The following is a 27,236-nucleotide window of genomic DNA, read 5'->3' on the forward strand; positions in this document are numbered from 1 at the left end:
GCGGCGGCCGCTCGGGCTCGGCTCCGGTTCCCAGTGCCTCCCCCGCCGCACCCCCTCCCCACATCCCGCACCAGCCAAACTTGATGTGACCCCAGCCCGAAGCGGCGGCTGCCCCTCTCACCGCCCCGTGCGCCCCCCACCGCCACCCCGCCCCGCACTCGGAGCGCACCGCTCACCGCGCCCCTTCCCACCTCCTCGCCGGGGCCGGGCGCCGCGCTCGCCCTCAGCGTTCCTTTCCCCTCGCCACCCCCACCCCACCCCCCGCACCATGAGCAACCTGAAGCCGGACGGCGAGCACAGCACCAGCACGGGCACCGGCACGGGCTCGGGCTCCGGCGGCACTCTGGAGGAAGAGGTGGGTCTGCGGCCCCGGGACTTGGGGTGAAGTGCACGCGGAGGTGGGCGGGGGATAGGGCGCGCGGGGCCTCCCGCGCCGCGCGGGGCCAGTCTGGCAGTCGCTCGGGGCGCTTTCCCGCCGCTGCCCTTCGGTCGGGGAGGAGCAGCCCGTGTCCGGCGGGCGGGGGCGCGCGGCCTGGACTGCCCCGCCGGGCGGGCATTGTCTCCCCGCCCTCCGGGGCTCGGGGCGGGCCGCGCGCCGGCTGCAGTCCGTGCGTCCCGTGGTGGGCGACCGGCTCGGCGTCTGCCCCACGCCTACTACCCGCGCGTCCCGCGTCCTCCACTCTCGGCCCGGCCCGCTAGTCGAGGCGCTCCTCCGGTACTGCCGGGACTCCCGCCTTCGCTGGAAGGAACTGAGCGGGATTAGCACCGCCGGCGGGCGGCACCCTCACTCCCTTGCACTTTCCACCCTGACCCCTCCCGGTGACCTTGGAGGCCCTGGCCGGCCGCCCGGCACCTTGGTTCACTACAGCTGAGCTGTAGTCACGGGAGGTGGACGGGCTTTCCTTGCAGCCTCAGAACCTGGGCTTTGGCAAAGAGGTCAGCGGGCAGTTAATTAGTTGAGAAAGAGATGCCTAAAGATACTTCGTTCCCGGTTCTCCTGCCGCCTTCCCCCGGCTTTGCCCCAGCCGGCAATGCAGGACCCTAGAGCTGGCCTGGGTGGGATTCTGCAAGGAAATGCGACCTTATCTTGTCCACCAGACACGTGCTAAGTATGAGGAGGGAATGCGAGGCGGCTTCGTGGAATCAGCAGCAGCTGGGTGGTTAATGAGATGGCGAAATCGGGGAGGGTGTGTGCGTGGGGGGCGGTGGTGATGAGGTGGTGAATATAAACCTTAAGGCTATGGGCGGCAAATGGAGACCAGGACCTGGGCCGACAGCGACAAAAACTGATGTGGAAAGGGGACAGACTTTGCAGCTCTCTCCAAGGGCCTCTGGCCTCTGCTGTGTCACTCCAAGGCTAGGAGACCCTTCCTGCCCTGCCCTGGCAAGCTCTTGCCCAGGAAACCAACGGCCAGTTATCCACCCTGAGCTCCCTTTCCCTTGGTCTGGGGGAGAAACCGCAGAACCCCTGGTGGAGGCTGGTATTGCTACGTCCCTCACCTCCCTCCAATGTAGTGGCGGTGGTGCTGGCTGGCCAGCCGTGCTATGGGTTTGGTGCAGAATGGCGGCAGTGGCCCACTGCTGGGCTGGGCTCCCTCACTGTGGGAGGGCTGGTGGGAGGGTCACACCATGAGCTCCCACTCTTAGTAATTCAGAGGCCTGCTGCCAGCCCTAGTCCACCAATGGCATGGCATCTTGAGAATCTAGGTCTAGATCTCACTTTTTTGGGAGGGAGGGTGGGGGAATATATAACTCTTCGCTCTGAAGGGTGGCAAGGGAGGGCCTGACATTTGTCCGCTAGTTTTGCGTGGGTTTGGGTGCAGTGGGATGGTTTTGGCTCCTGAAGGCCTTGTCCTCCTTGGACCTTGACATGCCAACAGACAGGCCCGTAGCACTGATCAGAACCTTAATCCCATCCTGACTCTACCTGGTTGTTCAGAATCTTGCCTGAGTTGGGGGAGGGTGACAGTGTTGTGGGTGTTGGGGAGGGGAGCTGATCTCTGCTTGGCCTCCGGTGAGTTGAAATTGGGCGGGGGGGGGAAGCCATCTCCTGGGAAGGTGGGCAAGGACCCAGAATACCACTAATGCTAGAGGGTTGACTTCAACAGGGTGTTTACCCAAGAGGCTGCGCTGACCCTCAGACCTACCCCTTTGAAGTGGGAAGAGTGAACCATGTGGCCAACCTAAAGTCTTAGAGAAAGCATTTGAAGAATTGGTCACTTTTTTCTAAGTGCCTTTTCTGAGAGAGAGGGCAGGATCCTCAAGAAGTGGAATCCTTGTTAACTTTTTGGGGGCAGAGGTGGGTTATAGCACTAGAGGTTCAGAGAGTCAGTGTACCTGGTGCTGATGGAGGGGCACAGGCCTGAGTTTCACAGAAGTCTAAAACTAAAGGCTCTGGGAATCTCCTGGAGCCCAGTGTCTGCTCTGGCCAGGTCATTGCAAGGATGAGCCCCCTTCCCTTATTAGCCTTCCGGCCCAAGAGCTCTTCTGCTGAGGTTCCATTTTGAATTGGTGGTTTGAGCTGTAACTGGATTTCTTCCTTTAGCTTCAACGCCCCCTAAGTAGTCATTTCTGCAACCCTCCAGGACCCACCATTTGGGGAATTTGTTAGCAGTGGTAGTTTACTATCATGACTGACCCAGGCTGGCTCTTGGAGATTAGGTAAAGCAAGCCTACAGAACCAAAGAATCTTACTCAACCTACTCATTCCTAAAGATATTAGGTTGCTGGAGAAAGGGGTATGTTTTCATGGTTCCAGAGGGGGTAGCAGTGGGGTTGCTCATCTTAAGCTCCTTTGCATGAACTTGACTTCCCCTGCATGGCCACGCTACCCCCTGGGGCTTCATCCCTATCACAGGCATTAGGTTCCTTTTCTGGACCAGGGGGTCAGGATTCCAAGTGAAAGATCACAGACTGGAAGGTGAGAAGGACTTGCCAGGAGGGGATGGGATGTGGTGAAGTAGGGAGATATTACCAAGTGATGCAGTGATGCCACTGAGAAGGTAGAGGTCAGTTCTCCCTGAGATGTGGCTCTTTAGGAGGCTCTTAGACTTGTGCTGGTCAGAAAGCATTCCAAGAAGAGGGAATAGCATGTGTAAAAGTGAGAGGATTGTGGAGCCACATGACTTCCAGGAGTTTGCTAGGTTTCAGCAGGACTGGGGGCCACATTGTGAAGAGCCTGAGATCATGCAGGGTTGGGGGTAAATTGGCATTTTCTGTCACTTGGAAAGGAGAGGTGTTAGAAGCTTAGATACCCTTTAAAAGCTAAGGAGGGCAGCAAGGAATTAAGGAGAGGGTCTGCAGCAGAAGAGCTGAGTGTCCCTTTCAGTCTAGAGGCTCTACCTTAACCTAGGCAGGTCATGGCTGGTGCTGGAGCTCCAGAAGGTGAGGTAAGATAGCACAGGTCAGGCTTGCCTCTGATGCTGTGGAGCCCCAGACCCAAGCTTGTCTGACTGATTCTATAGGGATGGCTAGAGAGTTAGAATGTTTCTGGGAAGGGGTACCTGTGGTTTGAAAACATGGTCTGTTTTGAAAATGGAGACTTTAATTTCATAGTACAGTGTAATATTGAGTTACAGTAATTATTCATTGTTGGGTGGGGGGCCCTAAGGGAAGTAGTATTTGGAATCTTGGGTGGGTGGAGTTCAAATTTCTAAGAGTTGAAGGTTTTTTTGCCGGCCTAATGGTAAACTGTAACGGTAAATGGTAAACTGTAGAAAGGCAGGCTTTAATGGCAGCCAAAGGGGCTACAGAGTGACTGGAGGGTCTTGGTCTACTGCCTACTGCCCTCCTACTCCCATCTTTGCTTGTCCATTGCATCCAGTGGCTCTGGGCCAATGTGGCTCCTCATAGGCAGGGCACCCCTGGGTCCACCGTGTGTCCTCTAGAGGTCTCTGAGGGACCAGCTGAGCCCCTGGCAGTATGGGCCAGGGTCAGCACTCTAGATGAAGGTGAAGGAATTCTGGGATCCAGCATATGACTCGGCCACTTCCCCTTTTCTCTGCCATTAAAAACATTTGACAGAATCTGGGATATCTTGGTGCCCTATCTGCAAGCTCTTTTTTAGTATGGAAGGAGGGAGGAGTCTATACTTCTGGGCATTTACCTGGACACAAGGCCCAGGCAGGTAGATCCAGGCAGATTCCATAGGCTGGGCTGCCTTCCTCCCTGGGAGTTGTTGTGGATGTGTCTTCTCTGCTCAAATAACCTAATAGAGACACTGTCCGATTAGCAGCAAGCCCGTACACAGTATTTGTGCCAGGCATTACTTGAAGTAATTCACCCTTTTACCTCCTTGAACTTGCACAACAGCACTGTGAATTACTTACATTATTGTCATTACCATTTTATAAATGAGGAATCTTAGGTTAAATAGCTTTGATGTAGTTAGTGAGTAGGTAAGTTGGGATTTGAACCCAGGGTTTGCTCTTAACCACATGCTCACTTATACCTGCTGTTTTGTTTTATATTAGGGTTTTTGGTGAGTTTTGGGGGCAGGGGGAGAAAAGGTCCTGCAACTAAAGTTTTTGAGGCCTGAGCTTTGGGTGCTGCTGCTCCAGACTAGTTCCCTTTGGGCTGGGATAAGTATCTGAAGACTGGGTGATGGGAGCTGGCAGCCCTTGTAGGAGGAGCATCTTTATCACTGACAGGATTTAGAATTGCCAGCACAGGGCGATAATAAAACCAGATCAAGTCACTTTTATTATTGTTCAGTTTTCTACAGGTAATACAACCCCTTTTTTCCTGTGCAGGGGCTTACTGCTTTCATTCCTTCCCCCACCCCACCCCCTGCCCTGGTACCCTGATGATTTGGGCATTTTATTTTTTTTATTTTTATTTTTTAAATATTTTTTTATTTATTTCTAGGGGAGAGAGAGAGAGACAGACAGACACAGCGCGAGCAGGGGAGGGTCAGAGAGAGAGGGAGACACAGAATCTGAAACAGGCTCCAGCCTCTGAGCTAGCTGTCAGCACAGAGCCGGATGCGGGGCTCGAACCCACGAACCGCGAGATCATGACCTAAGCGAAAGTCGGACGCCCAACCGACTAAGCCACCCAGGCGCCCCGATTTGGGCATTTTAAATAAGAAATGGTACCCACTCTAAAATGACTATCTGTCATTTTTGTGGGGGTGGGTCATTCTGTTGGGTCTCCTTCTCTCCCTCTTCCCTGCTCATGGGCAGCCTGGCTAGCTTATTCTAGTAGGAACCAGCTTCTAAATCCATTCAGCATTTGGACATACTGATTTCTTCTCGTCCCCATCTCCAGAGAGAGTCTGGTGAGTACTCTGAGTGGAGTCAAGACATGAAGCGCAGGTGCCTGGCTTTTTGCTCTCATGGTCTCCACCCATTTATTCCATTGGGCCTCAAGATAGTACTGAGAGATGGAGGAGTCCACTCCACCTGCCCTGGGTGCTGGATTCCTACTCCATGGCCTCCAAGCTCTGGTCACCCAGGATTGGGTTTGAGTGCTAGGTTCTGGTACTGCCCAGTGGCCCCCAGCTTCTGCTGGGCCATTGGTTTTGGGTAGCCCTGGCATGTGCTACCTTATTAGTTTCTCTGCCATTCCCTGACCATGGCTGCCTTAGAGGGGTCCTTACACTCCTGGCAAAGCCATGAGGCAGAGCCAATCACTAGACTGCAGAAACCATGCTGCTGTGAGGCCGGAGCTATAGATATTCCACAAAGCTCTGTATGCCTGAAGCCCAACTACCCCCTGCCCAGGGACAGCATGGCCTCCCTCTTTCTGCTGTTTCCCCATCCTATCCTTGGATGGAAAAAATATGGTTACCTCTGAATGTGCCAAGGCTGACAGGTGGGGTCCCCCCTTCCTGAAGAGTCCATTGGTGGATCCATCTGTGCTGGGAGCCTCTGGAGTATAGCAGGGGCTTTGTGTAGTGGGAGGGTCTGTGTAGGCCTATCTGCCATGGCCTTTAGTCATTTATGGCCGACTGGGCAGAGGCTCTTGGCTGTCAGAAGTCATCAAGGCCACCTGTATAGTTCTGAGCAGGCCTGGGACTCCCAGGGAGAAAGGGCAGGACCTGACCTCGACCAGGCCATGGGATGAGTGTCTGGAGCACCTACCTCCCTTTTGTGGTTAGCCAACCTCTCTCTCCCCAGGTGGGTTTTGGGCTTTTACTGGTAGAGTGGGGGGTGGTTAGGAAAGGTTACTGGAATAGGATCTGAGGCTCTTTTTTGAGAATGTTTGTTGAAATGAAGACTGTGTGAAGAACTTCTGCCCATACTGGTCCTCATTCTTGATGTATGGTTGTGGCCATATCCAGGCACAGCTTGGGATGTTTGTGACTGGGGAGCTCCAAACCAGAATACAGTCCCTTGAATCAGCTTCCATTCCTGAACAGATTTCCTCTCCCAGCAGGAGCATTATGTTAGGAAACATCTCTTCTCAGGCTTCCTCTGTTGCCTTCAGGTAGTGTGCAGGTATGGTAGGCTCAGTGTTGTGTTCACAGTGGAATACCATCAGGTGGTTTAAGGGTTGGGGATGTTGATTTCGGAGCTGGGGAAGGGGTAGAAGATTCCCCCAAGCCAACTCTTTGAAGCGTGGGTTGGTATGTGGTACTGGTGACAACCGCAGCCCTTAGCTGGAACAAGCGATGGATGGATGGATCCACGCTGGCTGACCACACAGCAGCAGGAGGGATGTGGAGGTGGATGGCACAGAAGGGAAGGCAGCCTTGCCCAGAAGGCCTTGATGCTGGGGGCCCTGTGAGCCTGCCACTTGAGTTGCCTCTGAGAGTTGCGGCCCCTGGCCCTGTCTGGAACCAGATGAAAGCAGTCATCCAGCCATGCCTGAGTCTGCACAGTGCAGTCCACACAGTTTGGTCTGGTTCCCTATAAATGAGGTGTAGGCCGGTACTCACAACAGGCTTTTTGACCAGGTGTGTTCCCAAGATGTTATGCCTTCTGTTCCTGGGGCTAGAAGTAGCTTGGAGCATGAGGTCTGAAGCCATTTTATTTAATACTCTCTACATACCCAGCCATGTCCCACCCTTTAGAGAACTTCATACCATCCCAGCTTGCTTCCCTTGATCCCTGTACACACACAACAGTCTGGGCTCTAGGACACACTGCAGGCTGTAGGGGAAGTGCCTCAGCTTCCCAGACAGCTTGGATGGATTTTACTGCTGGCTCTGCCACTGGCTGGCCAGACACCTAATCCTGAGCTGTTTCTTCATCTGTAAAATGGGCCAGTAGTGCTTTGCTTCTTATATCAAAGGACTGTCAGGCTCACGTGCCAGATGGTAGGTATGAAAGACCTGTATACTACAAAGTGCTGCCCAGACTAGGTCCTGAGAGCCGCACCCTTTGATTTGGAACTGGAATCAGCAGGGGCAGGCAAAACACTGTGGAACAGATCTGAAGCCTAGGACTTCACACCAGGTCAGACTAATGGCATCGGAGGTGTCCTGTGTGGGGGCAGTAGGGAAAGCTGGGAAGGGCCCTAGTCTGGGAGCTGAGCAGCCCAGAGCTCCTCTGAGGGAGCATGGGAAGCACTGAGGTTCTAGGACTCTGGCTGTATCTGTTTGCTCTCTTTCCCTGTGTCCTTGTTCAGCCCTTATAAGTCCTGCGTCTGCAGGCCATGTCACCACATTCCATCCACCTCTCGTCAAGTGGCCACACTCAGAGGGACTTCTTTCCCCGGGAGGGGTAAGAGCGACCTGCTGGTGCCAAACCTAAGCCTGGGACCTGGGCAGAACCCATCCCCCACCCTGCCCTCAACACACATGCACAAAAGAAAAAACCCTGGCCTCTGAGATATCTGGGCGGGGGACATGTGTGGGAGACTGCTCTGAGGTTTCTTTTTGGCATCCCGAACATTGCCCCAGCAGAGACCCCTCCCAAACCTCCAAGCCCACCTTGGCCCAGGGCCTGGCTGCTGACTTCCGGCTCTGTCACCTTCTCATTCTCTATCCCTCTTTTCACCACTTTGCCTTCTTGTGGGCAGAAGGGAAGCGCTTCAGCTCTGAGCAGATGGAGGAGGGCAGTGCCCAAGTCTTATCCTGAGACTCACATCACCTTCTCCTACTTGCTTTGTATCTTACAAAATGGAGTGTGAAGGGCCCTGAGGCCACTGCACCCTTCGTCTACAGTTGAGGTGACAGAGGAAGGCCACAAAGCCACCTGCCTGCTGGTGGTCAGGCTGGGACTTCTACCCAGGTTCCCTGATGGTTGTTTTGTTTCCATGTCTGATCAGCAGGTTCTTGCTGAGCAGGAGGCTGAGCCTGAGTCAGGTATCTTGATTCTCAATAGGATTTCTTCCCCTTGGAGAAGCTAGAGCAGAGCCAGGTGTGATGGTGGCTGGTGCGGTCTTAGAAGGGACCTTTAGCATCTTGGTATCAGGAGAGTCATAAGCTATATGTAATGCAGGCTACATCTCATAAACTCCCATGGTCAGAATGGGGTGGCCTGGGCTTCCGTTTGGCCTCGGGGCTTCCTGGGGATACATGTGCCCAACTGCACTGTCTGAGGCATGTGTGTGGCCCTGTTCTGGCCCCTGCCTCAAGTAAGTGGGACACAGGGCTGCTCCTACTTAGCTGCTGGGAATTGGCTGTCTGTCTTCCCTTTGACCTCCCTGTACGTAATTCTGTTGAGGACTAACCATGGGATCATCCAGTAGGATACTCTCCAACCCTCCAGCCCTGAATCAACCTTCTGCAAGGGGCTGCTTCTGGCTGCTTAGGTCAAAGCCTAAAGGCCACTTATTTTCAAGGTGCCCAGGACTGGCCTGACTGGATTCTGAGTAAGTTGGTGTATGAGATTAAGGTCTGCAAAGAAGCATTGACTCACAAGCACCTGGGGACCCTGGGCTGCTTCTGACATGTTCAGTGACCACAAGCAGCTCACTGGACCCCTGGGTCTTGGTTTCCTCATCTAGAAATAAGGTTTCTTCCAGCTCAAATATTCTGCATTTCAGTTGCTTCAGAGGGCTGGGAGTTGGGGAAGGATGTGGGAGGAGCTTATGAGAGGCTTGTTTTTCCCTTTTTGGATTTCCCTTCTCCCCCCACTCCTTCCCTAAGCGGCGTTTTCCATCCAGATGACACCAGAGCTCACAATAAGCAGCGAGTAGGTGGGAATTCAAAGCGAGTCCATCACTTGAATGATTTGATGGACAGTTGAAATAGTTTTCCCTTTCCAGATTGAATTCCAACTTTCAGAGATACTAAAGGATTACTGCAAAGTATCCATTTTCAAATGTCATTTTTATCTCTTTGGTAGGATGCTTATCTATCACCCAGAGTCCAGTTTTCCCAAGTATGCCCTTCCTGTGAGGCAGGGATTTGCCTAGAAGGCAGGAGTCTGTCTTCTAGGGCAGAGTGTTCCTGGTGGACTTCCAGGGTTTATTTGGGGGTGGGGAAAGGGGAGGTGGCCCTACAGTTTTCCTACCTCAGCATCCTTTGTGGAGAAAGGTCTGTCCGCTGGCTGGGTGGTCCCTGAAATCCAAGGTGTGGTCTTTTCGATGATAAGGCTGGGCTTTTGAGGAAGGCTGTACTTGTCCTTCAGAGTTAAAGGATAAGAGGGTTTAATATCTATGAGCATTCCACTGGTTTTGAAAGCGTGTTTACCCTTTCTGTCTCCTAACAAAATCTGATACTTAGGGACCTGTCCTCTCAGCCACAATACCCTACCGCCACCCTTAACTGTGAGGTTGAATGTTTAACGCTCAGTGTGAAGGGAGCCTTGTGTCCAAAAAGTTGGGGTGAGTTAGAACTACAGGGCCCTGGGCATCAGGCCTGCCCCTCCCACGGCAGAAGAGGGCCCACACCTGGTGAGCGCAGAGCAGCCAGGCCCCAGCCTGAGTGCAGGATCTTTTTCTTGAAGGAGGGCCCCCTCTGACTGCCGCCCCAGTTGTGGAAGCTCTCGGCTGCTTTCCTCTGTGTAGACCCCCCCCCCCCACTTTGTCTCCCAGCAGCTCCCTTCTTGTAACTCTTGCAGGGCCTCCATGTGAGCTGGGTCCCCTGTGTGCCCTGGGGGAGGATGGAGTCCTCTGAGCAGCCACTGACTAGAGAGCTGGCCTGGCTTGGGGACATTGAATGACAGGTCTGCCTGTGTGAGTGTCCAGGACCAGGAGAGATGTCCACCAGGATTGATAGAAAGAAGATGAGTCCTGCCTAGAAGCCTTTCCCACGGAAGCCTGAATTTGCACTATAAGGCTAATGCTGAAGCGCCTGGGTGGCTCAGTCGGTTGAGTGTCCAACTCTAGATATTGGCTCAGGTCATGATCTCATAGTCATGACATTGAGCCCCACCTTGGACTCTGTGCTGGATGTGGAGCCCACATAAGATTTTTCTCTCCCTCTCTCCCTCCCTTCTTCTCTCCCTTCCTCTTTATTTCTCTCCCTCCTCCCTTCTCTGTCTGCCCCCCCCTTTGCTTGTACTCTCGCTCTAAAATAAAATAAATAGGGGCTCCTGGGTGGCTCAGTCGGTTAAGTGTCCAACTTTGGCTCAGGACATGATCTCACAGTTTGTGAGTTCAAGCCTTGCATTGGGCTCTGTGCCGATGGCTCAGAGCCTGGAGTCTGCTTTGGATTCTGTGTCTTCCACTCCATCTCCCTCCGCCTCCTCAAAAAATATATAAACATTAAAAATTTTTTGAAATAAAGGGTGTCTGGGTGGCTCAGTAATTTAAGCGTCTGACCACTGGTTTCCTCTACTCAGGTCATAATCTCACGGTTCATGAGTTCGAGCCCCGTGTTAGGCTCTATACTGACAGCTCAGAGCGTGCTTGGGATTTCTCTCTCCCTCTCTTTGTCTCTCCTTCGCTTCCATTCTCTCTCTCTCTCTCTCAGAAAATAAATTAACATGAATTTTTTAAACAAAATAAATGTTAAAAATATATAAGGCTGATACAGTGGGTGTTATGATCACCTTGCTCTTGAAGCCTTCTGTTTGATTTCATTGTTTCTGAACATCTATAAACAAATGTCAGTTTGTCTAAAGGAAAAACATCAGACACACAGATATGAATGAGTTTGTCAGAGTCCCTTCTTCCTACTTCTCTTTGGAAGGTGATCTTACTCTGGGCTGGGAAGGGCTGCAGAGGGAGAGAGAGGCTGCCAGTGTGGGGCCTGAGGGAAAGATCCAGGAGTCTGGGGAGCCTGGGTGCTCCATCATGCTGGGGTTAGAAAGTGAGTTGAGAGGCTCCTTCTAGGGAACATTCCCTCCACAGGAACCTCAAGAATAATGCTGGGGGTGAGGGAGGTCACCCGGGTCCTGCCCTTCTCTGCCTCGCCCCTGGAGTGAGCTCAGGGGCCTCCTGTGGAAGAGGTGAGGAGTTCACCCCCCCACCTCCATGGCACTATATATGGGCCCAGCACTAGCCAGTGGGAAAGAGCCTAAGAACATGCAGTGAAGACCTAGACAACCCCAGGAAGTCTGGCCACCAGTGATATCCTGTGGTGTGGACTTAGCAGATGGGGCTGGACCTCCCCCACCCCTTGACTCCCAGCAACTCATGGGAAGGACAGGCAGCAGGACTTGCCTAGGGGAAGAGCAGCCTCAGTCCCCAAAGCCTGATGGATGGGGGACACAGTTGTGCCAAAGGCCTTTTGTTTCCTCTAGGCAAGTGTGGCACTGGCTGAGATCTCAAGCGCAGCCGGGTCTGCTGCTGACTGTCATGAAGGCCGCATGGCCATGTCTGCAGTGACCTGTATGGGCATATCTCTCTAGCCGAGTTCCTTAATCCATGTTGAATCTGGTGTTTCCAGCAGAAAAGCTGTTCCTCAGCATGTTTCTTCTTTCACTGACCTAAAGATTCTCCATACTGTCTCCACTTCTCTCCCAATAACTTCTGTACCCTATTCCAGACATACCTTCCAATAAGGATGTGGCTGTGGTCCAGCACTGTCTGCCGGTACTTGCCATAAAGATGACAATTTTATTATTTATTTATTTTGGTGTGAGAGAGAGGCAGAGTGTGAGAGCGGGAGGGGCAGAGAGAGAGGGAGACACAGAATCTGAAGCAGGCTCCAGGCTCTGAGCTGTCAGCACAGAGCCCAAAGTGGGAGATCATGACCTGAGCCACCCAGGTGCCCCTAAAGATGACCATTTAAAAATGACTGCAGTTGCCTTCGATGTTTCAGGATGGGGGAGTATAATCCTTTGGGTTGTCTGGACACTTCTGGAGAAAGAGTAAGTGTATGGAAGGAGAAGGGTCCAGGTAAACGAGTTTGGTGCCTTTAGCAGCCTGGGATTGTGTAAACCACCCCTTAATATTTTCTTCAAATACATTAACACATTTTTGTGTGTGTTGAATTCTTGTACTAAACATGTGGGGTAGGTGGGATGTGTGTTCTTTGATTAGTCTTTCTCTCTTGGCATCAGTCAGCACTTGGTGCCTGAATCCTGGTCTGTACCCGAACTCTTTGCTGAATGTTGTACCTTATGGCCATGAGACTGGCTCCAGTAAGTGGCATGGAAGGAGTGGTCTCCAGTACCAGCCTGGGACACAGGACTAGGTGGTGAGGCCTTGGAGAAGTAACTGTGTGTTTCTGTCCCTACTGTCCCCAAAAGGATTCTGACTATGCCATCAGCTTACTCTGTCACCTTCCTATTCTGAGCCTCAGTTTCCTCATCTGCAAAATGAGGATATTGAGCTAGGTGGTTTCCATGTGCCTTCCACCTTGATCATTCCCTCCCTGGGGAAGAGAAACACTAAAGAATCCATTGACTACCTAAGGTTGACTCATCTGCATTCCCAGCTCCAGACTGACTTGGATCCAATCCAGACTCCCTAGGCAACCTTATAAATAAATGGCTCATGGCACCTGATAGGGAAGGTGTTTGTGCAGGTGAATGCTGTGATTACAGGAGCCCTAAGGGAACCAGTATTTTGTTGAGCCTCTCCTACATGCCAGGCATAAAGTGAGCTCTTCATCCTGGAGGTAGATGGTATCATCATTGTACAGATGAAGAAACTGAGGTTTGGAGAGGTGAAACAGCTTGCCCAAGCCAAGCATGAAGCTGGGGTACAGACTCTGGCATAACCAACTGAAGCCTGTTCTCTTCCCCACATGTGGTGTCACCTTGCCCTGCTGGGCCACATCTGTCTCTGGCTGGGGGTTTCTCCTTTGGGGGACTGAGGTGCATAGAGATGGGTGGCATCTCAAATGCTGAGACCTGACCCTAGATACCTTGGTTGATAGGAAAGTTTCAAGATTTGGTTCCTTTCTCTGGGGTTTTATAGAGTTCAGGTGGAGGGGGTAAGTTCAGATTGTGGGAATGATAAAAGGCAAGGGGTCCTGTCCCCATAGGACTTCTGAGGAAAGAGAGGGGAGTGAGGAAATAGAGGGACACACAAGATGAGTGCCTTTTAGTGAAGGAATGAGGAAGGGGAGGGGTGCCTGTGTGGGTTCTTGTCTGGGGCCTGGAATAGTTGAGTTTGGGGCAGGACCTGATGGAGTTGGGAGAGGCAGGGAGGGTGGGCTCTACAGTCTCTTGTCCTCTCCACGTATAGTTGACCAGCCTGCCAAGCTTATACATCCTGCCACCTCTGATTTGCCTGTTTCTTCTTAGTCTTCCCCCATTACTCCAGATTTGCTGTCATCTGTGGTGCCTGGGGAAGAGACTGGCTACTGAATGAACAGTGGCAGCTCTGTACCCACCCATGGGGCCAATGAGGCCACCCAGGTACCACTTCTGTCCCCACAGCAAGATGGATTGTTGGTGGCATAGATGACTAAGTCAGGGTCCCTGGATCTCACCCAGCTCAGCTCCTAAGCTGCATGTGCCCTTTCTGGGCCTTAGTTTCCCTATTTGCACAAGGGGATTGGCAGATGGGGCACATCATCTGCCAGGGCAAGGTCAAGTGAGAACCAAGAAAAGTATTCAGGTTAGGCTTCCTTTGACCTAGCGGAAAGGGACCCACCACCTAATCCATAACTGCCTGACCCCAGGTTGTTTCCTGAGAGGTGGCCAGGGACAGGATGGTAGCTGTATTGTAGCATTTTGGACACTTGAGAACCTAAAAGATGGAGGCAGAAGAAAAAGGTCATCTGGCCCAGCAGAAAGGTTGGAAACAAGGATCCTAAGTGGGAATGAGGAAAAGCTCCCCCATACTCACCCTCACCCCCACCCCCAGCCCATGCAGGAAATTTTGTGCTGAGAACTTGCTATTTAAGGGAGCCCCAGGGGAGGTCTGGCCAGAAAGGAGCCATTTGAGGAAGGGTTTAAAATTAGCCTGGGTGAAATGGGTGGCCCCTGGGGAGAACTGAGGCAGAGGTTTCTGTGGGGCGGCTCTGGCTCCATTTCTTTGACCAAAATCACATCCCGGAGAGGAGGGAATAGTACTGATCCAGGTCCTTCCAGCAGGGCCCTGGTTGGCTTGCGCTCTTTCAATCCATCTTCGGGAGGTGGGCTTGATGCTCACATCCTGGAGCCCAAAAGCCGCCCGGATAAGTAATCAGGAGACCTGGGTGGCATGTCAGTTAAAGGTTCTTTCATCAAAGGGGAGGGGTATAGAGGACTGTTGCTCTCTGGAGCCCAGGAGCTGGGCTTACACTACCCTGGAACTTCGGGCCGTCCAGTTTTTCCCAGGTGCTTCTGGAAACAGGGCCATGCTTGAGAACTGTGTATACAGGAACACAGAGCTGCCAAGGCCTGTGAAATGTGCAGAACCTTCACCCCAGGCCTGGAAGCAGAGGCGTGTCTGGTGAGGGAAAAGCATGACCAAAGGGGGAAGATGCATCCTAAATGGCAAAGACTCTGCTTGGTATGCTTCTTGGCAAAAACCCACGTGAGAGAAGAAGCTTGTCCTCATCCATTCTTTATCAGCCACGTGCTGGGAGTCATTCTTGTGTGGGTGGGGCTGGTGACACTGGTTACCAGCAGCTGTTGGGGGTGGTTTCCTTTGCCATTCCTGGCTCTGTTATTCAGATCTGTGTATTCACTAGGCAGAGGTGGAGGGGTAGGGGTGTCCGTGTCTGCCTGCATTGGGTATAACTTGGCGTAGCTGCCCAGGTTCCTGATTCAAGCCATTGTCTCTGAAAAGGCTGTCGCCTGGGTTCGCCAGTCCATCACTGGAATACAGAGGAAGTTCTTTGGTGCCTCTGAAGAAGGGGAAGTGGCCCACCGTAGGGCATCTAAATGCTATCAGGAAAGGCCACCTGGCGGGGAGGCAGGCTGAGGCACGTGAGCTTTTTCTTACACTGGCAGGGGTGAGTTGAGAAGACTTATGCTTGGCTTGGTGGTATGAAATGTTACTGGAAGGGCACCTGGGTGGCTCAGTCAGTTAAGTGTCTGACTCTTAATTTCAGTTCAAGTCATGATCTCACAGGTTCATGAGTTCGAGCTCCTTGTTGGGCTCTGTGCTGACAGTACAAAGCCTGCTTGGGATTCAGTCTTTACCTCCCCCCGCCCCCCGCCCCCACCCCTTTCCTGTTTGTTCTTTTTAAATAAACAAAAATTTAAAAAATAAGACTTGAAATCAGGAGTCAACTGTATAGGGAAGTTCTATTCATTTTGATTTTTCACAACTCAGCTATAGTTTTAATATATATTTCTAATGGATCTAAATGAGGGGGAACCCTCCCTCCCTATTTTAATCATTGGCTGATCTGGCCTTGCTAGTTGAGCATCTGGTGCCAGCAGCATTTGACTAGCAGTAATAACTTAGAAAGAGTGTCTGCCAACACTCTTAGGGACCTCACCTACAGTTTAGGAGGTGGAGTTTGGTTGGAGTCACAGGATGGACACCTGGTGTCTAGCTTTGGCTTTACCATTGACTTGTAACCATGTTCAGGGCAAGGCTCATAACTTATAGCACCATCTCCCTCACTTGAAGCTGGTAGATCCTACTCATTTTTCAAAATCCAGCATAATTGTCACATCTGTGACTCCTTAACCAGGTTTCTTATTCAATAAGCATTTAATACAGCATCATGCTAAGAAGTGGGCATAGAGGCAAGAATACAACATATTCCCTATCATTGAAGAGCCTACATCTGGCGTGCAGTGTGGCATAGGACTTATGATCCATTTACATCCTTGTCTCTTCTAAAGACCAGGCAGAAACTCTCAACCTGGGGTCCAATGGTATCTGCTGAAAAATATATACATTTTGACTTGTATATTCTTGGGGGGTAAGACAGCATAGCTTTCTTCAAGTCTTAGGAGATCCTTGATCTGAAAAAGGATCCTTGATCTATGTGCTTATGACACAGGGTTCTCCCCTCTTGCAGCTAAATGCTATGAAACTCTGAGTGTTCATTTGCCTCGGCCTCCAAAGGAAGCCCAGAAAGTACAGATTTCCTCCTTAAACTCTGGAAGGATTTTAATTCCTTCCTGAAGGAAGAGCCATCATCCCTGTCTACTGTGGTCTCTGTCCCCAGGTCCGGACACTATTTGTCAGTGGCCTCCCTGTGGACATTAAACCCAGAGAACTCTACCTGCTCTTCAGGCCATTCAAGGTAAGTCTGGACCCAGCCACCCACGGGCAGAGCTTTAGGAGGGAGAAGCATCAGGAATGAATCTGACCTGGGTTGGGCAACGGGAAGGCAGAGGACAGTGTATCAGAAACTGTGATTGCAGACCTGGCTCTCTGTCATGGTTGTGCTAATTCACATGTTGCTTTCGTAGATCACTTAGCCCTTCTGAGCCTCTCATTCCTCATCTGTAAAGTGGAAACAGGAGAAAATCGCAGTAGGCTTTGCCATATAAGGAATCTTTGAGATTCAGTGTAGTCTTTTCAGTGCAAGTTCTGAGAAAACTTTAAAAAGGTGGGGTCTGTGCTACCAGATTACAAGTGAGTGGAGCAAACGGGAATTTACGCACGAAATGATGAACGCTACCACATGATGCCCACCCCGTGTGCTAGACCATGTGATGCAGAACACAAGGGCAGAGGGCACTCAACAGTGGTGGAGGTCAGGGTGGCAGACACGTGGTGGGGGTGGTGTGAGAAGGGGGTAAGGCAAGCACTGGAGAAAGGGGGGCTGACGTTGTGGGTGGCTGGGCTAGCACAACAGGCTTCTGACCTTCCCTGCGATGACCATCTCTCTCTGCAGGGGTATGAAGGGTCCCTGATCAAACTCACGTCGAGACAGGTAATTTCTCTCCAAAGTTCTTTTTTTTTTTTCCCTCCCAGCCCAGACTGACTGCTGAGCTTGGACCTGAGCCTGGTGCCTTTTCCTCATCTTGAGGCATTTGGCAGCTGAGACCTGTTCCTTCTCATTCTGTTTCTGTTCTGGGCTGACGAAAGAGCACCCTGCACAGGTCCCCTCTCTTTACCAGTCAGCTTCTGGTCCTCCTTTTCTGGCTTTTGAGAAGCTACACCCTGGCCCCAAGACTGAGGACCACAGACATGGTGGCTGTGCTCTGGCTTCTGGCCCTTGGGGGATCATTTGGGGTCTGGAGTGAACCTTCCAGAATAAGTTGGAGAAACTTTTAACCTGTTGCCCGTTGATTGCACATGGAGCCTTTCCATGTCCTTAATATATTGGTGTCCCCTTTCTTGCTGGGGAAAACCCTAAAACTTAATTACCTGCATGTATTTAAAAAAAAGTTTTACTGAAAGAGTGATGTTTAATGCAGTGGGATGAGGCTGTATTGGCATCATTTCCCACAATATAATACCTGGATGGGAGACTTTTAGTGCATGAGAAACTTCTACTATTCTAGCTGAACGTAGGATATAGGCAAAAAGTTGTGGATGTTTTTATTTTCTGTTTTTGTTGCTTTGTTTTATTTTTGAGGAGGAGATGGAATGTTGGGAAAGATATGAGGATGTTCTTTTTCCTCCTAGCCTGTTGGTTTTGTGATCTTTGACAGCCGAGCAGGAGCAGAAGCAGCCAAGAATGCATTGAATGTGAGTAGATCGGGCTTTCTCTGACCCACAGACCTCTAGGCAACAAGTATTCCTGTTCTATCCTCCACGAACTTTACCGCACTCCATGCCACTAAAAAGGGCCTACAGATATACCTGAATCCCCCAACATCCTGGGCCAAATTCCCTGGCTGCACTGTCTGTCAAACGCTACTACACATAAGCCAAGCAGTGTGTCCTATGTCTTGGCCCCTGCATGGGTGAGTCTTTTAGGCAGGATCATTTCTGGGACCCTTCTGTACCCATTACAGTGGACAGATAGTCTGAGCCCTACAAAGTAAAGTCTTTTCCTTCCTTTCCTTCCCTTCCTTCCCTTCTCTTGTAGGGTATTCGCTTTGATCCCGAGAACCCACAGACCCTGAGGCTAGAGTTTGCCAAAGCCAACACCAAGATGGCCAAGAACAAGTTAATGGCTACACCAAATCCCACCAACGCTCACCCTGCCCTAGGAGCACACTTCATTGCACGGGACCCCTGTGAGTGGCGCTTAGAGCTATCGTTTGCTGTTCTTTTACTTGGCCCAAGTGAGGGGCCTGAGTGTAGTCGCGTACAGAGGGAAGATAATGCAATTCCCACTGAGGGAGTCAGTCCTTTCCAGGAGGCTTCTTGTGTCCACAGCCACCTGTCTCTGTGGGTTCCATGCTTCCTTCCTCCCCCTGTAGCCTTTGCTGGGCTGCAGACAGACTGAGCTCCTGAGCAATCAGCATTGTCCAACTTACCTGAAGCCTTCTCTGATTTTTCTTGGTTTGGTTGAGATGGGCAGAGGCCCATCTGAGGATTTCTTCTTCTTCTTCTTTTTTTAAAGAGTAGGAGTTATTTTTTATTTATTATTTTTTTAATGTTTATTTTTGAGAGAGAGACAGAGACAGACGTGAGTGGGGGAGGGGCAGGGAGAGAGGGGGATGTACAACCTGAAGCAGCCTCCAGGCTTTGAGCTGTCGGCATAGAACATAATGCAGGATTTGAACTCATGAACCATGTGATCATGACCGGAGCTGAAGTTAGACACTTCACTGACTGAGCCACCCAGGCACCCCTCATCTGAGGGCTTCTTGAAGCAGGTAGGATGCTCAACACACCAGGCCAAGTTAACCTTGCTTTTTTCCCCTGGTCTTGCGGTCCTTGAGCGAAGTCTGGCCTGAGTGGGGAGCTTATGCTTCAACCATAGTAATAGGTCCCCTTCTCTGTTTGGAACGGTGTAGTGGAAGGGGAGACCAGTGTTCTGACAGTGGGGGCTGTTGTCTCCCATTGTAGATGACCTTATGGGGGCTGCTCTGATCCCCGCATCCCCAGAGGCCTGGGCCCCCTACCCTCTGTACACCACAGAGCTGACCCCAGCCATCTCACACGCTGCATTCACCTACCCAGCTGCCACTGCTGCTGCTGCCGCCGCCCTACATGCTCAGGTAAGCCCCTCTGGGGGAGAGGCGGGAAGAGTATGAAGGAGGCTCTAAGCTGGCCAGACTTTGTTCCTGGATGGCCACTGGGCCACTCATACCTCTAGAGCTGCTGAACTGCTATCTTCCATGACGTTCTGTTTAGGGCTTGGGATCAGACAGAGGGGAGGGAGAGGATTAGCTGTGAGGCCACATCGGGGACCTGTGGCAGAATGTGAGCGTGAGAGAGACCCAGCCATGGTCCCACCACCCACTGAACACATTTAGGTGGGCACAATACTACGTTCTGCCCGTGGTGACAACTGAGATTTGGATCCCAACCCGAGTATGGTGTCTTGAGCCAGGCAGGCCGCCTGTCTCTGCCTCTGCTTCTCTGGTCTTTACGAACTTCAGAAAGCATGTAAAAATTTCTGTGTCTTGAACTTTTTACTATCTGGGAGAATGAGCACGGCATTATCTGCCTCAGGGTTGTGAGAATGAGATGTTAACACTTGTGAAGGGTCACCACCACAGGCCCCTCACACCTGGAGCACAGAGTGCTCAGTGAGTGTTAGTGCTTGTTTTCATGAAGCCTGGACACTCTCCATGGTGAACCTGTGCCAGGGTGTCAGGAAAGAGGGAACGAGCACTTCTAGGGGAGAGTTTGGGCAGTTACTGCTGGGCCACTCACCGAGTGCCATACCAGGTGCCCGAAGCCAGTGAGCTGTGGCCCGTTCCAGCCCAGACCTCACTGACGCAGTGACAGGAGGTACTGCCAGGTGTATGGACAAAGTGCCACCAGGCAGCACAGGGGGCTGAGGAGTGATGGCAAGCCCACTCCGGCCTGTGATCAGTAGAGTGAGGAAGAATTGAGCCTCGGGAAGAGCGACCTGGCTGGACAAGCTGTGCTGTTGACTGTGATGGAGGTCTTCTCACCAGGGTAGTAGGGCACAAGGAAGAACAGGATGTGAGAAGCCAGACAGGGAGAGTTCACAGGAACCAGAAGCTGAAGTGGGAGGAGTTGGGTGTTTTGCCCAACGAGGGGCTCTGTGCATGTCTACGTCAGGTCCTCTGAAGGGCTTAGTGACATCTGGATCCACTTAGTTCCAAGGTAGAAGGTATGGACTCCCTGCCTACTACCCTAGCGAGCCGTTTTCCCCCAGCAGGGGAGTTCCCCTTGACCATGGCCACTTGAGATTGTACTGAGGGCAAAAGTGTGGTTAAACTTGGCACTGTTCCCCAGCTGTGCACCACAGACAGCTGGAAAATTGATGAGGGGATAGGAAGGTGGTAAAGATCATTCCCTAGAGAGAGACGTTTGGGTATTTACCACAAACCAGGTTCTGTGGTGGGCACAGCGGGGTGAGCCCAGAAGACTGTCCTTGTCCTCCATGACGTGGCAACGTGCGGGAGGCTGGCAGGAGTGCTCCCAGAAACACAGGAAGTTTCACTGCAGGAGCCCTATGAGACCTTGTTGGGCTCTCTGCTCCGATCCCAGCTGTGCAACCATTTAGCTACCTGATCTTTTGCAAGTGACTTCACCTTGGGCCTTTGTGTGTGTCCTCATCTGTAAAATGAGAGGGCGAGATCAGATCAGGTGGAGAGGTTCTACCCCATCTGCCCCGAGATGCTTGGCCGTGACAATGGTGAGGCAGAGGTTGGGAGCCATAGACAGTATGTCAGGTTAATAAGCAGAAGTGCCCACCCAGTTGGCTGGAAGTGGCACTGTCCTTAAATTCCATACTGCAGGCCTATGTGCCTTCCTCTTGTCTTCCTTTCCAGCTTCCTGCCTCCCACCACATCCACACTCAGTGGCTGTCCAACTCCAGTCCAGCTGCTTCAGTCCAAATCCTGGCTCTTTCAACACGTGTGTGACCTTGGGCAAGTTATTTAACCTCTCTGGGTCTCAGTTTCTTTGGAATGGTGATAATCATACCTACTTTGTAGGTATTTGTTTTTCTCACATTAGCACAGAGGAAGTGCTAGAGAAGTGCCGATTATCATGGTTATTATTTAATATCATTATTATCTAGTGCTCTCTGGGTCCTCTCTGAGGCTGGAGGCCTCTTTGTGTCTCAGTCCCTGTCTCTGGCCTCCCTGGGATGGGGATAAAGCCCACCACGAAGGCTAATGACATTTTTCAGGAGGCTGGCTAACAACAAGAGATTGGACCAGGTCGTAACTAGTTCTGTCCCGGCTGCTGGACTTGTGGAAGTCCGTCTCCACAACAGTAGAACGCACTGTCTGGACCACATACAGTCAGGCACGAGAGCATTTTCCAAGTAGTAGCACTTATGTCTTTTCCTTCCAAGAGCTCCTTCCCTGCCCCCTCACAGTGCTGCCCACAAGTGGATGCTATTGATCCTAAGGGAATTATTCTGAACCCAGAGGAACAACAGAACCGACTCTGCCTATGAGCAAAGAGGTGACTTGGAGAGAAAGTAGTAGCAAAACGGGATGAAAAGCTGTCCTTCCTCCCTCTATGCCAACATGCAGACCCTGACTGTGTGCCTTTTGCCACTAGCTGAGTCTCGGCCAAAGCATCCATATGTGGCTGCAGGGCCCAGACCCACAGGAAGGGGATTGGGGACGGCTTAGTCCTGCTCTGTCTTGCGTGAGGCCATATTGCTCCACCTTCTGGTCCTCTTTTCTTTTTTCTTTTTTTATGTTTATTTATTATGTTTGTTTATTTTGAGAGAGAGAGAGAGCAAGCAGGGGAGGGGCAGAGGAGAGAGAGAAGGAGAATCCCAAGCAAGCTCTGAGTTCTCAGGGTGGACCCTAGTGTGGGGCTCAAACTCACGGACTGTGAGATCATGACCTGAGCTGACACCAAGAGGCAGATGACTGAGCCCACCAGGTGCTCCTCAGCCTTCTCACCCCCTGGATAGAAACTTCTCCTTTAAGAAGATGAGACATGCAAGAGGTGTAGGTGGCATGGGGACTGGCACATGCCTAAAAGCAGGTTCTCTGTGTCCCCTTGCATCTCAGGGTCCTCCCAGACTGGACTTCATTTTCCACTTCAACCTGAGGATGGTGAGGGTCTTGACTGTGGCTCTTTTCCCCCTCTTTACACTGGCTCACTGCTTGCTAATGACCTTCCTGTTACATAAACTCCCTTGCCTCTGTTTTCTTATCTGTAAAATGGAGATGATAAGGTTCTCCTTTCCCTTTGCTTATAATCCTGCTCTCCCCAAAATTGTTACTTTTAGTCCACAGGCTTAGTAGACAGTTGGGTGTGCGTGTATAAATAAATCCATAGATGTGGATCTTTTATAAAAGTTACACATGTAATCTTTTTAAAACTTAAATATTAGGACATTGTTTCCTGTCAGTGAATGTAGATCTACATTCTGGATGCCTGGCAAACCCACCGTTGTAGAAGTGTGTCCAGCTCCCTATCGATGGTAAATTAGGTTGTTCACACAGTTTTCTGCTACCCGTAGGCTTTGCTGCCATGGACGCCCTTGTTCACCCCTCCCTGGGCACCTGTCTTGCTGGTTTTCCTTATCATAAATTCCTAGAACTATTACAAGGTCAAAGTATAGACTTGCAAATCTGAGTGTTCCTTCAGTTGACTTTCTGATGAGTGAGGCTCCCATATTTATTGGCTATTCATATTTCTTCCCATGTGGATATATTCCTTTGTCCACCTCTTGGTGTATCTTTTCAGTTAGTCCCAAGATCTGAGAGACCACTGAGTTTATGTGCCCCGCACCTCCCTTATTTTGATGCTACTCCCCTTGAGGTCTGGTCGTTCCAGATGCCCCTGGGCCTGTCTGTGTGGGGTGGCTTCTCAGAACCCCCAGAATCCCTATGAACCACTGGAAGCCCTGAGAGTGGGCTGAGCTGGCCCTGATCCCTGGGCCTTGGGGAGTCTCTTGTTCTGAGCTGGGGCAGGAAGGGTCAGCGCTTCTTTAGAGAACCCTGATCGTCAGCCTGTAACGGGTATCTGAGGAAGTGGAAAGGCAGTCCCTCAAGTATGTTCTGTCCCCTGGGATGGCACATCCATCCCGAGCTCAGAAATGCAGGCTTCCCTCTACTTCCTCCCCAGGGAGGTCGTGGCTCATCTCAGGCTGGGGCGGGGTGGGGGGTGGGAGCTGCTGCTTTGGAGACTGAGTCATAGCACCTAATGGAGAGAGTGGGGGACCCCATGAAGCAGGCTTGTGGAGGGAGCCACTCAAGCAGCTGCTGGCTTCCCCAGTCATAAGAGAGTCAGAGGCCTCCCAGCCCTTCCTACGCTAACCAACATTTGCGCCTTGTCCCGCCCTACAAGGCATGCCGCCTATCAGGATCTCTTGTCACTGGGCTGCTCCAGCTGGGAGCCAGGGGCGAGGTGGTGACCAGGGTCCACTGGGGGATCCCCTGAGCTGGAGCGGGCCCCAGGCTTGTGTGGTAGCCGCCATGCTGGTTTCCTCATGGAATGAGCTCTTATGTCCAGCCACTTGGAAGCTGAGAGCCCAGCCGCTCGGAGGTTGAGAGCGCGTCCCACAGCACAGTAAAGGGGAGGAGAGGCTTCCTCCCCCTTCAGCTCCCACTTGGCTGTTCGCCAGGAGGGGAGGGAACTGCTTCCAGATGTTGAGGCTGCAGGAGAGAAAATAGCAGCCTCTGAGGCTGGACAGCTCAAAGGCAGGAAGAGGCACTTGGCCCTTTTCTGTGTGATATGGTGCTTAATCAAGATGGGGACCCCTAGCTGCCTGGGGTCCACTGTGTCCTGGTGAGAGCAGTGCTACGTCCTTGGAGCCCAGGGAAGATTCTGGCATTGGTTAGGTGGCCTAGGACCTGCTTCTGCTATATGCCAAGTGTCCTGGCATTTTAGGGGAACCAGCCTCTGCTTGCTGCTGAGCATGTGGTGAGCAGAGTCCTGTGGTGTACAGAACACCTACAATTAGGAAGAGACACAGAAGTAAGTTCTCAGGAAGCTTCCGTCAGCCTGCGATGACCTGGCACTGCTAGACGTCTTCTCTGCTTACAGAGGCAGGGATTTGAGGCAGCCAAGTGGATAACTGGGTCCAACTACTGCATCCTCAAGGGAGTTGTCTGTGGGCCCAGCTGCTACTTGTTGTCTACATTGGCTCTTGGCATACCATCCCTTCCTTTCCTGAGGGGACCCCGGGTTCCCTTCCATGGGCATTCTTCCCCTTAGCCTGCATTCGGGGTCCTGCGATGCCATGTTCTCCCACCGATCCCAGGCAGCCATGGGTCAGCCTGGGTCAGTCGTGCCATCTGTAACTGGGGCAGGTGGCCTTCTTGTAGTCTTGGCTTGGCACCTAGCATAGCTTTCCGCCCAGATGACTGGACCATGGGGAGACTGTGTCTAGAAAGGGAAGGCGTATGATTTCCTGACCCGTCTCTGGCCATCCTGCTTAGGGGCTCCTGCTCTGAAGGGCCTTCTAGCAGGTGCCAGGGCTGAGAGAGCTGCCAGGCCCCCTTTGGAGGGCTCAGCTGGTGGGTTACAAATCTGTGGACCTGGGAGGCTGATAACGGAGGGAACAAGAGGAATGGGAAGGGATGGAAGCATCAGCTGGGTCTCAGCCATGACTTCCTTAGGAAATCCTACAAAGACAGGACCAATGTCTGGGAGTCCTACCCATTGGAGACCAAAGCAACTTGAGCTTCTAAAGTCTTTGTACGCCGCATCTCACCTGATCCTGATGGACACTCCATGACTTAGTTATCTCTGTCCTGTACTTGGATGAGGGCACTGAGACAGAAAGACATCGAGCAAAAACGTATTAGGTTTGTGCTCGAATGTCAGGAATTCTGCACTCTCCCAGTCAAGGAGGAAGGGCAGATTGCTGGTACCGACATCCCCACTGCCAAGAGCCCACCTGGTACCGTTGGGCTCCGTGGAGTATAAAACACCTTCGTAACCATTCTCTCACTTGAACCTCAACCCTGAGGAGGAGGCAGGTCAGGTGGCCCTCTCCCATTTTCAGGATGAAGAAACTGACGCCTAGAGGTAAGTGGCCCGGCGCCTGCCAGTCAGTGACAGAACCAGGACTCCAGCAGGGACCCTGAAGGCCCCCCAGTCAAGAGAAGGGACTGCACAGCTAGCTCCTGACGTTGGCTTCTCTTGCAGGTGCGCTGGTACCCCTCCTCTGATACCACCCAGCAAGGATGGAAATATCGTCAGTTCTGTTAGTTCTTCAGTAAGTGCTGGCCCAGAGGCCCAGGATAAAAGTGTCCTCAAGCCTGGCTTCCTGCAGGGCCGTGCCTCCTCCCTCTGCCCGAGCCCGAGCCGGAGAGCTCACTGGTGCTAGGCATCCACCCGGGCTTGTGCGCTAGGGCACTCTGGCTGGTTTTTCCCCTCCTCCCACCGTCACCCCCTACCATCCATCTTGCAGCCTCCTCACAAGGGCGAAGCCTGGGTTCAGCTCCAGTCCCTCACCTCTGCTCACTGCCACCTCTTTCCCCTCCCTCCAGGTCTTGTCACCGCAGCTTGAAGCCCCTGCCCCGCTGGGGAGGAAGCCGCTCTGAACTTCCACTGCCCCCAGGTGGCCTGTGGAGAGCTGCTGCTTCCCTCCAAAGACTGTGAATTTTAAGCCTGACTCAGTGGACTGCTTCCTGTTTCCTCTCTCCTCTCCCTCAGCCCCATCCTTCCCCAAAGGCCCTCTCCAAGGCCTCAGGGGAGGATTCAGGGGCCTTCTTGCTGGGACACCCAGCCCCAGCTCGGAGGTCTCACTGGGACTGAGCAAGGCCTGATACCTCCGGTCCGGACTTGCTTCCACAGCTCCACCTCAGAGAAACGAGGCATTTAATTTTGCATGTTTTCTGGCATGAATTAAGACACTTAAACTTGTGTATATGTGAGTGTACAGTTTGTTCTCACATTGTGTCACCATAGCAACAGGTCCTGGCCACCAGTGGTCCATAATTCCGGGTCCCTCTGTGCACACCCTCCCCGGCAGCCCCTGTCTCAGTGAGGACCAGCCCTGCAGCTCGCCCTGCCCTGCCCTGCGGCGGCCCTGCGGGCCTGGCGCCCCCACCGCCAGCATGCGCTTCCAGGCCAAACAGCCGCCACCACCCGACTGAGACAGTGTTTTCTATTTCATTTCAAATCCAGGTCCTCCGCACCCTCCTCCTCCGAGGGGCCAACAACTGCTAAGAAAGTCCTTTCTCTGCCCGTTTTGCTTACCTCTCCACGGCGCACCCCACCCCTGCCCGTGCTCCTCATTCTTTCTGTACTTCGAAACCAACCAAAAAGTGAAAGTATTTTTGTACCCTGTGTAACAAAATATTTATGCATCATAAAGGATTTTTCGTGTGTGTGTGCAATTAATTATTAAAGAGACCTTGTTCGCCTTGTCAGATAAGTTTAATGTTTAGTTTGAGGCATGAAGAGAAAAAGGGCTTCCGTTCTCCAGCATTGAGCCTTTTGTGTCAGGCGTTCGTTTCAGAAAAATGAAGGAAAAAGTTGTGCAATTTTTTTGTTTCGTGAGCACATCAGTGCTTTGCCTTTGGCCGCAGCTGTGGCCGTCTTGCCGTTTTCAGACTTGGGAGACGAGGTGGCGGTTGTAATTGCTGATCCTGTGAGAATGTGAAGCTGGATAATATATGAAACGCAAAATAAAAAGTCATCCAAAGTAACTGCTCTCTGACCTTTGCTTCCACGGGATGTAGATGGGGAGGGCCCCGCTGAAGGGTAGCTGCTGCGAGCTGGGGGAGGGAGGTGAGGTGGCCCAGGGCTCAGGTGGCACTTCCCTCCTTCCCTCATCATCATCATCGGGCAGTTTAAGTCCTGGAGGAAAAGGGACTCGGAGGACCCCTCGGTGGGGGCATATCTGCCAGTCCACCCTCTGTTTGATTCATTTGCTTCTTCCTCATCCCGAGTTTCAAGCCTATGGATGGAGATTCCCCGCACCCAGAGTAAGCACCCAGATGGGACCTTGTTTTCTCTGGGTGCTGCCCTCTAGTGGGTCTGACCCTTCCCGGCCTGTGGCCTTTTCAGGCCCTCTAGCAGAAGGACTGTGGTTTGGAAGGGTGGGCTCCCCCAGGAAGTGTCCTTGGGGTGTGTCTTGTGAG

The 27,236-nt window shown here is 52.2% G+C and overlaps 1 protein-coding gene across 2 annotated transcripts; it reads left to right on the forward strand.

Moving 5' to 3' along the window:
- On the forward strand, nt 1–26,801 carry RBPMS2 (RNA binding protein, mRNA processing factor 2). 2 transcript variants are annotated; one of them, XM_039218749.1, is made up of 8 exons: nt 1–355; nt 16,346–16,423; nt 17,021–17,059; nt 17,758–17,820; nt 18,164–18,314; nt 19,093–19,244; nt 25,294–25,363; nt 25,638–26,801. In XM_039218749.1, the coding sequence occupies exons 1-7, from the start codon at nt 269–271 to the stop codon at nt 25,354–25,356; spliced, it is 633 nt and encodes a 210-aa protein (XP_039074680.1). In that variant the 5' UTR covers nt 1–268; the 3' UTR covers nt 25,357–25,363; nt 25,638–26,801. The 2 variants fall into 2 exon arrangements, with proteins under 2 accessions (XP_039074680.1, XP_039074688.1); XM_039218757.1 differs by lacking the exon at nt 25,294–25,363.
- Nucleotides 26,802–27,236: the final 435 nt, after the last annotated feature.

The sequence above is a fragment of the Hyaena hyaena genome, unplaced genomic scaffold (genome assembly GCF_003009895.1).
Source record: "Hyaena hyaena isolate Hyena2069 unplaced genomic scaffold, ASM300989v1 scaffold_15, whole genome shotgun sequence".
Taxonomy (NCBI): Eukaryota; Metazoa; Chordata; class Mammalia; order Carnivora; family Hyaenidae; genus Hyaena; species Hyaena hyaena.

What these genes read in the sequence shown, in the direction of transcription:
- RBPMS2 (XM_039218749.1), top strand. Translation starts at nt 269, where the DNA reads ATGAGCAACCTGAAGCCGGACGGCGAGCACAGCACCAGCACGGGCACC. An exon ending in TGCTCTTCAGGCCATTCAAG is followed by an intron (nt 16,424 to 17,020) that starts GTAAGTCTGGAC and finishes CTCTCTCTGCAG; the next exon opens with GGGTATGAAGGGTCCCTGAT. An exon ending in CAGCCAAGAATGCATTGAAT is followed by an intron (nt 17,821 to 18,163) that starts GTGAGTAGATCG and finishes CTTCTCTTGTAG; the next exon opens with GGTATTCGCTTTGATCCCGA.